The 12,671-nt window shown below is 37.0% G+C and overlaps 1 protein-coding gene across 3 annotated transcripts in view; it reads right to left on the reverse strand.

Annotated features, from left to right (window-relative positions):
- Window positions 1–3,832: 3,832 nt before the first annotated feature.
- The window catches only part of LOC138324931 (centromere-associated protein E-like), a 40,681-nt gene continuing 31,842 nt past the window's right edge, over window positions 3,833–12,671 (reverse strand). For all 3 annotated transcript variants that reach the window (XM_069270185.1, XM_069270184.1, XM_069270186.1), the window contains 5 exons: window positions 11,593–11,776; window positions 9,920–10,040; window positions 7,424–7,518; window positions 6,279–6,498; window positions 3,833–5,456 (listed from right to left, as the gene is read on the reverse strand). In XM_069270185.1, the coding sequence (XP_069126286.1) occupies window positions 5,246–5,456; window positions 6,279–6,498; window positions 7,424–7,518; window positions 9,920–10,040; window positions 11,593–11,776 (831 nt within the window). In that variant the 3' untranslated portion in view covers window positions 3,833–5,245. The remainder of the gene's footprint in view (window positions 5,457–6,278; window positions 6,499–7,423; window positions 7,519–9,919; window positions 10,041–11,592; window positions 11,777–12,671) is intronic.

Raw genomic sequence — 12,671 nt, forward strand, 5'->3', positions numbered from 1 at the left:
TATTCTATTTATTTTTACTTTTTACATTATTAACGAAAATTGTATCTTTGTAGAAAATTGTCTACACTTTGAGCTCATAATATTTACAATTTTACGATAGCCTATGCACTTTTTGAGAAAACTGTGTTGGTAAGAAAAAGGAAGGAATTAAAGTCAAAGTTTCAGCAGTACACATAAATAAAGATATATTTTGAAAATACACTATTAGAAAATTACACCTGTTATGAATTGAAAGTGAAGACAATTTTTCTTCAAGTTACCAGTTCTCACAAATGTTCAAAATCCATCAATAGATGAGATCAAGAAAATTCAAAGAAAAAAAAAGAAGAAAAATACATGGAATATATAGGGAAAAATAATAGTGACAAATACTGTATAGATAAAGTCCTTTGACTGTAAAACTTGCAAATTGCAACGGCAGTGCTATATAATACAAGTATCAGTCTGCATACAAAGTCCTGGTATGGGCAATTCATGGAGTCATAATTTTCAGTGTTTGTTGTCATGGTAGCCACACCATATCAAAGATACCATTTACAGAGTTCTTATATATCACAATAGCTGAGCAATATTTATGGATTTAGCAAAAACCATAAACTAAAATACTTTTTACAATCTACACTATAAATATCTTTGCTAATATGGTATCAATGGTGGGCATCTAGAAACATACCTTGTGTAGATGACAAGTGGCTGCAGTGGCCGAGAGGTTTAGATATCCTGACATATTACCACAAGCCCTCCACCTCTGGGTCGCGGTGGTCGAGTGGTTACTGTAAGATGTCCACATATTACCACAAGCCCTCCACCTCTGGGTCGCGATGGTCGAGTGGTTACTGTAAGATGTCTCCACATAATACCACAAGCCCTCCACCTCTGGGCTGCAGTGGCTAAGTGGTTAAGATGTCCCGATATATTACCATAAACCCCCAACCTTTGGGTCACGAGTTTGAATCCCATGTGAGGTCGTTGTCAGGTATTGACCACTGGTTGGGAGTTTTTCTCTGGTTACTCCAGATTTCTTTTAACATATTACTCTGGTATGTCCTTAAATGACATTGGCTGTTAATAGGACGTTAAAATCAACTCAAACTGTCTAAAACCCAAAGCCCTCCTTCATGTATCTACACGCATGTATCACCGTGTCTAAAATCCAAAGCCCTCCTTCATGTATCTACACACATGTATCACCACATATAAAATCCAAAGCCCTACTTCATGTATCTACACACATGTATCACCACATATAAAATCCAAAGCCCTCCTTCATGTATCTACACACATGTATCACCATGTCTAAAATCGAAAGCCCTCCTTCATGTATCTACATGCATGTATCACCATGCCTAAAATCCAAAGCCCTCCTTCATGTATCTACACACATGTATCACCATGTATAAAATCCAAAGCCCTCCATGTATCTACACACATGTATCACCACGTCTGAAATTTAAAGCCCTCCTTCATGTATCTACATGCATGTATCACCATGTCTAAAATCCAAAGCCCTCCTTCATGTATCTACACACATGTATCACCATGTCTAAAATCTAAAGCCCTCCTTCATGTATCTACTCACATGTATTACCATGTCGAAAATCTAAAGCCCTCCCTCATGTATCTACGCACATGTATCACCATATATAAAATCCAAATCCCTCCATGTATCACCATGTCTAAAATCCAAACAAGAGGCCCATGGGCCTTAACGGTTATCTGACTATTAACACGATTCAACATAGTCTTTTTTAAAGATTTTAGCCTATTTGACCCCTGTGACCTTGATTGAAGATCAAGGTTATTCATTCGAACAAACTTGGTAGCTCTTCATCCCAGCATGTCACAGGCCCAATATCAGTACCCTGGGCCTTCTGGGTCTTGAGAAGAAGTCATTTAAAGATCTTAACTTTTTTGACCCTTGTGACCTTGAATGAAGGTCAAGGTCATTCATTTGGACAAAATTGGTAGCCCTTTATCCAAGCATGCTGCAGGCCCAATATGAGCATCCTAGACCTTTCGGTTCTTGAGAAGAAGTTGTTTTAAGATTTAAGCCTATTTGACCCCATGACCTTGAATGAAGGTCAAGGTCAATTATTTTAATAAACTTGGTAGTCCTTCATCTCAGCATGCTGCAGGCCCAACATGTGTATCCTGGGCCTTTGGGTTCTTGAGAAGAAGTCATTTAATGATTTTAGCCTATTTGACCCCTGTGACCATGAATGAAGGTCAAGGTCATTCATTTGAACAAACTTGGAAGCCCTTCATCCCAGCATGCTATAGGCCCAATATCAGTACCCTTGGCCTTCTGGTTCTTAAGAAGAAGTTGTTTAAAAGATTTTAGCTTTTTTGACCCCTGTGACCTTGAATGAATATCAAGGTCATTCATTTGAACAAACTTGATAACCCTTCATCCAAGTATGACACAGGCCCTAATATCAGGTCTCTAGGCCTCTTAGTTATTCACAAGAAGTTGTTTAAAGGATTTTTAGCCTATTTGACCCATGTTACCTTAAATGAAGGTCAAGGTCATTTATTTGAACAAGCTTGGTAGCCCTTCATCCCAGCATACTACAGGCCAAATATCGGTACCCTTGGCCTTTTGGTTATTGAGAAGTTGTTTGAATGAAAAGTTTATGCACGGTGGACAGCGCACGACGAAGGACGGTGCATGATGACAATAGGTCATCCTGACCATTCGGGTCAGATGACCTAAGAAGCCCTCCTTCATGATCTACACGCATGTAGCACCCGGTCTAAAATTCATAGCCCGGATACATGGCCTGGTTATCTAAATACTGTATACCAACTTTCTTTCGTGGATACTAAATTTCACGATTTTCCAGTTAAAAACATATTTGAAGAGATTTATCGTGGATTTAAAATTGAAATATCTTTGAATTTAATAATGGTCATTTTGCAGATATAAACATTCGTGGATTTACCTTGATCATGAAATTCGCAAAAATTGATATATCATCGATTAAACTTTGTGGCCTTCCATGTTCTGGATCACTTGATTTTTTCAGGCAAATTGTTATGGAAAAGTAATGGTAAAAAGTTTCGCAATTTATCCCAGCATACTACAGGCCGAATACAAATGTATAAGGTTTGTGGTTATTGAATAGTAGAAAATGTAACTTGTTCTGTTAGGGTCGTTTTCATTAGTATGGTTGGACTGTTTGGACCTTTTATTTCAAACATTTAGCAGAATTATTTAAAGATGCTCTACCGCCGACAGAGCATAAATGATATTCTTAATTTGAACAATGACTGGTGTTTAATTGTGTATATATATGTCTAATTAACCCAAAAAATAATAAAACATTATTTGTTTTACCTTTGGTACATGCACAATCAGTACTTCATTCCATATAGGATATAGTGACACAGATTTTTTTCGGGATGCAATTAATTATTTTTCATATATTTAACTTGAAGTAAAATTAGAAGCTTAAACTGTTCAATGTTGGTAATGGTGTAAAGTAAGTAACTTTTGTAGCTGAAGAAAAATACTGCTCCTGTTTTTGATAGTGAAAATATACCATTTGTCAGTGGTGCTGCATCTTTAAATAATGTAATAGTTTAGATCCCAAAATTAAATTGTAAGTATTAAAGTAAATCGGCAGAAAAATCTCAGAATTAAGTTGCTGTGAAAATAAGTTCGTTTACAGTTGTTTTTTTCTACAGCTGAGGATGATCAAATCAATTGTTGTTTTGGTACATTTCTGTGAAATAAATAAAGGCTTTGTAATACATCCTGTCATCTCAGATGTTAAAAAAACAATCAGATTTTACTGTGTGTATGATATGAAAATAACGACAAAACATTGAAAACGGTAATAACTTTCTTTATTACCAATAGAACATAATAAATTATTGCATTCGCTTCCGATCTCAATTATTTCTTCATCTTGAAGTACAGTTTGGTATTCTGTATTTGCATATTTCAGAGTTATCTGCCCTTGCGGGAAGGTATTGATTTTGACGTTGTGTGTTTGCGAGCGTAACGTCATACTTTTCGTCGAAAAACGACGTAAATTGCGCTCACAAAATAATGACGTAACAATCGATAGCTACCTGAAAGGAAGCTAACTCTGTAATATGCAAAGACGGAATACATGTAACAGTAGATTTAAAGTCAATGACATCCTTTAACAAATTTCATAATTATAGGGAAAACTTTGTACAAACCAAGTTTTAAGTTAAATAGTTTTATCTATACATAGATATTTAACTTTATGACATATAGAATAGATTCCAGGTATATCATGGTTCTTACCAATAAGTTATCCTCGTACAGCTTTTCTCTTTTTTTTTTTCATCAGAATGTTTTTTACCACGAGAAACTCAAGTATCAAAATAGATAACCGGGTATATACATCAAGTAGAATCTACGTTAGTATGAATTATTCATTTTTTCATAACCAAAGTCTTTGTTTAACTGGGCAGTCTTTTTCCCCTGCATGCTTCATTCTTATATCAGTTCTATCACCCATGTGGTTTTGAACAATAATTTATTTCCAAGAGACAAGACACAGTATCACCCTTCCTGCGGTCCCCCTCTCGCCATAAACTATCACACACTCTCCCACACATACACCATTTATCATTGGATTTCTTCCATCCACACTAACACTGGGAATTTGTCATAAAAATCACAAAGTCTAGTCTCTTTTCTTCCATCCACACCAACACTGGGAATTTGTCATAAAAATCACAAAGTCTAGTCTCTTAGATGATCAACTATAAAAAGATTTGCGACAGCCTCAGTATTACAGACAACAAGGGATGTTTTACCAGACGGTAAATTAAGAGTTTGCTAAGATATACAGATAAAGAGTTTGAGATAAAAAAATCAACTATGGTACGTACAAAAGTTGAAGAATAAAATAAAGGAAGAGGAAGAGATATGAAAAAATCACAACAATATTAGATAAAGCTATCAATAAGAGAAGTCCATTTAGATTTCTTCATCTCAAACTCCTGAAACATTGAAGTTAGATATACAGGGCACAACACACACCATAAGTCACTTGTATTTAACCCTTTGAGCCCTGATAATGTATTAATGCATCACCAACGTGACCAGGCTCCGATTTCTCAAAACAAAACTACATACTTAAGTCAGAACTTAAGTTTTTCTCCTTTATGTAAGTTATGTAAAATATTTTGACTTAAGTCAGTTTTTGACTTAAGTTTGTTTCGAGAAATCGGGGCCAGGTGTCTATACATGTATCATTGATTATTACTGCTGTTTGCATTGATTGTCTGACATTTGTTCTTTTGACTGGTTTGTTTGTGGTCTTCTTAGATTCATACGTTGTTTTGGTAAACTAGTTTTTAGTTCCTCAGTCTGTGGTGTTTGTTCTTCCTTGGGCAAGTCTCTACCACCATGTTTCATTAAATATCTTTTCTTGAGATGATTAAACTCTGTCTGAATTTTCTCCTTCTCTGCCCTACAAAAAAAAACCAACAGCAAAAGGTTATATATAATGAAAGCTGTTTGACAACAGCAAAGCTCCCCTCTGGAACTTTGCTGATTTCATTCAGGTTCCTTGTAATTTACCAGTATTATAAAATATAGCAATTTTATTACAAAACTGAACTTTTCAGCCCATTGGGCCTCTTTGAAATTCTAAAAATTCAGCAGTTTCCCCCTTTAGTGATTTACAATACTCAATAATAAACCAAAACCATTTTAGAAATCAATGTCGGTTGTGACGGATAACAGTATTACAACACAAAACCTTAACTTGGCTTTTTCAGCCCATTGGGCCTCTTGTAATTCTCAAAATCCAGCATTTTTCCTCCTTTGATTGATAGTCCACACCCATAGCAACAATTATGATCCAAAATAATTGAAGAAATCAATGTCAGTTGTGATAGATAACAGTATTACAACACTTGCACCAAAACCTTAACCACCTGGGATTTCCGACGCGAAAGCCAAAGCGATTCCATAAGCCCCCTCTCTTTCGAGAGGCAAACCAATAACGAGACTCGTCAGTGAAAGATTCGACGCCAAGTGATTCCAAAAGCCCCCCTCCCCTCTCTTCAAGAGATAACGAGATTTGTCAGTGAAAGGTTAAATCATATAATGAGACTCGTGAGTGAAAGGTTACATTTTATAACGATATCCGTCAGCAAAAGATTAATAGGGAATCTTTCATTGTGAAACCTGTCAGCGAAAGATTAATAGGACATATGGTAAGTCTGGATTATGTCACCAATGTGCCACTAAAAACAAACTGAACCATGGGTGGCATTATAAGTTATACCTCATCTCTTCAAACTTGGTTTGGATTTCCTGAACTTCACATGTACACGGTTTGACAATTGGATGTTCTTCCAACTTCAGCACCTTTTTCTCGAGTTTCTTTACTTCTCTCTCTAGACGCAGATTCTTGGCTTCCAACATATAGGCACTGAACTTGTCAACCACACTCATCTGATTGTTGGATGTAGATGAGTTTTCCCCCTTTTGAGGTGATTGAACTGCTACAAAAATAAAAATAACATAAAATTATTCTCTCTAATATTAGACATGTATAGAAGTATCAGAAATGTCATGTTTGATGCAGAGTTGTCTCCTTTTTCAGGTGATTGATCCATAACAGACAAAAAAGAAAAAGAAAAAATCTCTACATATTGGATATGTATAGAAATATCAGAAACTTCCCATTTGAGATATGCATTGTATTCATTTACCGACATACGATACTAATAAACTTCAACTATTAAATTCCAAAATGGCTGCATGTCAGCCATCATGTTGTCTGATCAGTCCCAAAATGCAATATGCAAACATAAAAATTTGGGACTGATCCCTTTAGTATATACAGTGTGATCTGTCAAAACTCGCAGTCCTTTTCTAGTCTTGATCCCTGTCTATTTTGCATAAATCACAGGGCTTTATCCTTCCTAATATATATCAAAACCCAAGATGGTTGATCAATCGGTCCTAAATCACAATATGCACAACTAGGGCCCTAGGGGAACCTACATATGAAATTTGAGAAAGATCCCTTCAACACTTTCTGAGAAAAAGCGATAACAAACTTCAAATATCAAAATCCAAGATGGCTGCCTGGCAGTCATCTTGTTGACCAATCGGTCCCAAAACGCAATATGCACAACTAGGTGAAATAGCGATAACAAGAATTGTGCACAACTAGGTGAAATAGCGATAACAAGAATTGTTAACATACGGACGGACGCAAGGATGGACAACTGACCACGGACAAAAAGCATCTAATGATGGTGGGCTAAAAATTGTCTATTCTGATACATGCTGGTCTCAATGACATTCACTTTAGACAAGTCAAACTCTATCAAGAAACACCAGTAGCAGTTATGGTCAGACGAAAGGCAATTTTAATGAGATGGTGGGCTAAAAATTAAGTGATAAAATATAGATACTTACAGAAGGTGACATCTGCATCCCTTTGCCTAATCTCGGCTTTCAGCTTCTTTATTCTATCGTCTTTCATCTCAATAGTCTCTTCATATTGACGCACCCTACAAACCCAAATATCACTGTTATTGATAGGATGGTGGGGTAATAAGATGATATTTTGCGTAAATCACCTCTTTAATAACTTAAACATTAACAAGAGGCCCAAGGGCCTTAACGGTCATCTGACTACCTTGGCAATAATCATATAGGAAATTAATTAGATATAGTTTCATGGTAGCCATCTTCAATTTGGGATCAACCAGGGATGTAAGAACACTTTGTCGGGACCATGTTAGTTTCATTTCATGCAAGTTTCAGCCAAATCGCACCGGTAGAACTTGAGAAGAAGTTAAAATGTGTTTTCAAGATGGTGGCTGGGGCGGCCATCTCGGATTTCTGGTCGACCCGAAAAATAACAACACTTTGTTGGGACCATATTAGAATCATTTCATGCAAGTTTAAGCCAAATCACACTGGTAGAACTTGAACAGAAGTTCAAATGTGTTTTCAAGATGGCGGCTGTGGTGGCCATCTTTGATTTTGGATCGACCTGAAAAATAACAACAATTTGTTGGGACCAATGTCTGGATCGTTTCAGCCAAATTGCACCGGTAGAGTTTAAGAAGAAGTTCAAAATATATTTTCAAGTTGGCGGCTGTGGCGGCCATCTTGGATTTTGGATTGACCCGAAAAATTTTCAAGATGGTGGCTGTGGCGGCCACCTTTGATTTCGGATCGACCAGAAAAATAACAACAATTTGTTTGGACCATGTCATAATTATTTCATGCAAGTTTCAGCCAAATTGCACCGGTAGAACTTGAGAAGAAGTTAAAAATATGTGTTTTCAAGATGGCGGCTGTGGAGGCCATTTTGGATTTTGGATCCACCCGAAAAATAACAAAACTTTGAAGGGACCATGTCAGGATCATTTCATGGGAAAGTTTCAGCCAAATCGCACCGGTAGAACTTGAGAAGAAGTTAAGAATATGTGTTTTCAAGATGGCGGCTGTGGAGGCCATTTTGAATTTCTGATCGACCCGAAAAATAACAACACTTTGTCAAGACCGTGTCAGTACCATTTCATGCGAGCTCTAGCCAAATCGCGACAGTAGAACTTGAGAAGAAGTTCAAAATGTGTTTTCAAGATAGCGACTGTGGCGGCCATGTTGGATTTCGGATTGACATGAAAAATAACAACACTTTGTCGGGACCATGTCATGATCATTTCATGCAAGTTTCAGTCAAATTGCACAGGTAGAACTTGAGAAGAAATTCAAAATGTATTTTCAAGATGGTGGCTGTGGCGGCCATCTTGGACTTTAAATTGACCAAAAAAAACAACAATACTTTGTCGGGACCATGTGAGGATCATTTCATGCACGTTTTAGCCAAACCGCACCAGTAGAACTTGAGAAGAAGTTCAAAATGTGTTTTCAAGATTGCGACTGTGGCAGCCACCTTGGATTTCGGATTGACATGAAAAATAACAACACTTTGTCGGGACCATGTCAGGATCATTTCATGCAAGTTTCAACCAAATCGGTAGAACTTAAGAAGTTCAAGATGTGTTTCCAAGATGGCGGCTGTGGCTGCCATTTTGGATTTTCAGATCGATCCGAATATAACGACACTTGGTCGGGACCTTCCCAGGAACATTTCAGGCAAGTTTCAGGTAAATCTCACCAGTAGAGCTTGAGAAGAAGTTCAAAATGTGTTTTCAAGATGGCGGCTGTGGCGTCCATCTTGGATTTCTGATCCAAAAAAAAAAACATCACTTGGTCGGGACCATCTGAGGATCATTCCAGGCAAGTTTCAGCTCAGTCCCACTAGCGGAACTTGAGAAGAAGTTCAAAATGTGAAAAGTTTACGCAAGGTGGAGACGACGACGACGAAACACGATGGCTATAGGTCATCCTGACCCTTCGGGTCAGATGACCTAAAAAGCCAAGTAAATCTTCAGATATATCACATGTTTGATGCTACCATTGTGGCCCACCTTTTGTAAGGTCAGTGGTTTAGGTGATTCAGATCTTAATGACTATGTTTTTACATCTCTATATTTTAATGCACACCAATTGGACATGCTAGAACACCCAATGCATGTTTAATTAAAGGGACAATTCACTCAGGCTAATTCTTTTACATAGCCAAGAAGCAAAATATGGCATAAATGTATTGTTCTACATTTCTTATGAAACATATAACATAAAATATTGACAAATTCCACGTCATTGTTTAGTATTTTAATTGATACTATTGTGATTACAAATCGTTGATCAATACGATTAAGCAGGTACAATAAGTATGCTGTAGGCATATCCAAGCCAAAGTTACGCACGTTAAACATATGAACTACGTAACCACTGTGGAGGTGATAAAATGATTTTTTAGGCAAGACAATTCACCTAACAAAGTAATCACACTACTGTCAAAAATAAGACAACTAATACTTTAGTACTTACAATGTTTGCTTTTTTTCCTCAAACTTCTCAATGACTGTATCCCGAGCGAAGATCATCATTTTCTTTTCACCAAGTTCCTCCCAATATCTTGCATTCGTCTTCTGCAACTCTTCTGCTTTGGCTGGAAATGTAAGTTATGCATGTTCTGTAGTTTTAGTCACATGAGCTATTACGTCAATTTAGAGATACTAAAACGACATTGGTAAAGTATGATTTACTATCGATTGTTATGTATATCCTATAATATTTACAGTTTGCACTGACATGAACTCAATAACCATGCTTTCTAGTATTATCATTATCAGTGTATAATGTTAGCACAACATGTGCGGCGATTCTAATGTTACGTGAATAGTTGATGGTGTAGCAACGTGAGGTCATGACCCCACTTTTGGCGGGAACATATGAATGACTCAATTCCAATCAGCTGTTCAATCGAATTCGTTGACGATGACGGGAGAGAAAAAAATATGGGTACAGTGTAACTTCCCAAAACCGAACCTTCTCAAAACTGATCACCTCTAGAAACCGAACATGTATGTCATGTACAGAATGAATTCCTCTTTATTAATAGTGTATAAAACTTCCCAAAACTGATCCCTCCCAATTCCAAATACCGGACCGATTTTGAGATCGGAATAGTCAAATGTAACTAAAATACACTTCTGAAAACCGGCCTTACCTGAGCGACACCGATAGAATGCATTGAGGTCTGATCAAACGACTGTGAAATACACACGTACCTGTACCATAGTTGTTGCATGCCATGTCCTGGGGCATGTTTACAGATGGAAAGGCTATAGGTACATGGTAATTATACCCGAGATTGTGGTGTAATTATTTAATCATGTCTATTGTTTAGATATTTAAGGTGCACGCGGTTTGTTTACTGCAGGAAAACAAGCAGAGCTAGTAATAAAGAAAAAGTTTTGTATTCAAATCACACAGGTTTTTATTTACATATGTAGTTGTCGGATAACGTATTGTTTTGAATCTGTTTGAAGAAGCCGAAGCCATGTATTGTTTTAGAAAATGACGTATGTGGTCCTAGGTTAATGCAGACGAGAACATCCCCAAGAACATTCATGTAACTAACTAACTAAACTACGTTTATAAGCGGTAACAAAGTCAAGATCGTTGTAATCCATTCCTTTTAAATGTATGGTTCTCTCTTTTGTGATAAAATTCACATTAAAAATCAATATCGGTCGGTTTTAACGAACACTAGCCATACATGCGGTACACTAGTGTAAAAAACAACTTCCGATCGATTAAATCCGGATCGTTATGATCGGTATTCGGTTCACTTCTCCAAACCGAACCCTCTCTAAACCGGCCGAACTTATATGCACCAACCATGATCGGTTTCGGGAGGTTCCACTGTATTTTAATAAAAAATATGCAACTGCCCCGGGAAAAAATAATATTCATTTACTTGAAAAACATGTTAATTTTATGTAACCCGGCTTCACTGGGGTTACATAATTTACACGTGCTCCATTATCATTATACCCTCATAACCTCAACAAAATAAACATCAATTCCTTAATTATTGGTAATAGAGGTATCTCTTATAAAGATGTGTACAGTTATGTGAACTTTATAATTGGTTAGAGAGATATGGCCTACAAAACAGTAACTATAAATTGTATACTATTATTTGTTATACACACTTTCTGCTTGAAGGACTCTGGCCTTGATAGTTTCCATGTCAGCCTGGTTTTCCTTTAGTGAGCTCTCTAGCTCTTCCATCCTCTCTTGGGTCTGGTTATACAGTTCGTAATATTTGTCTGCATCACTCTCCGCTAACTTCAGTTTCTGCCCTAGTTCAGATTCGTCCACACCTTTCTCTAATTTCTGTAATAGATCAAAATGCCACTAAGACTTTAATGTTATCATTGTGTATTCATTGTGTATAAACAGCAGTTGTTATACTGGTAGTCTTTGAGGAGTGTGTGCCCCATAACAGTCAGACTCATATTCAAACACTATGACATGGTCAAGGGAACAGTCAACAGTATGTGTCATTTGAGAGCGAGGTCATGGATACATCAACAGCATAGGTCATATGAAGGTGAGGTCAAAGATACATGTACAGCTTGAGCCATATATGAGAAGGGTCAAGAATACAGGGTCAAGGGAACAGTCAACAGTATGTGTCATTAGAGAGCGAGGTCATGGATACATCAACAGCATAGGTCATATGAAGGTGAGGTCAAGGATACATGTACAGCTTGAGCCATACAGGAGAAGGGTCAAGAATACAGACAAGGTCATATGATGGGTCAATGTTACACCACAAGTCAATCTCATCATGAAGACAAGGATACATAAACAGTCAAGGTTATATGATGGGACAAGGATACACAAACAGTCAAGGTGATGTCAAAGGGACAAGGATATGGTACACATGATACTCACCTTTTCTATACCGATCACAATCAAACTCACATTTTCTATACTGATCACAGTCAAACTCACCTTTTCTATACTGATCACAGTCAAACTCACCTTTTCTATACAATCACAGTCAAACTCACCTTTTCTATACTGATCACATCAAACTCACCTTTTCTATACTGATCACAATCAAACTCACCTTTTCTATACTGATCACAATAAAACTCACCTTTTCTATACTGATCACAATCAAACTCACCTTTTCTATACTGATCACAATCAAACTCACCTTTTCTATACTGATCACAATCAAACTCACCTTTTCTATACTGATCACAATCAAACTCACCTT

The sequence above is a fragment of the Argopecten irradians genome, chromosome 6 (genome assembly GCF_041381155.1).
Source record: "Argopecten irradians isolate NY chromosome 6, Ai_NY, whole genome shotgun sequence".
Taxonomy (NCBI): Eukaryota; Metazoa; Mollusca; class Bivalvia; order Pectinida; family Pectinidae; genus Argopecten; species Argopecten irradians.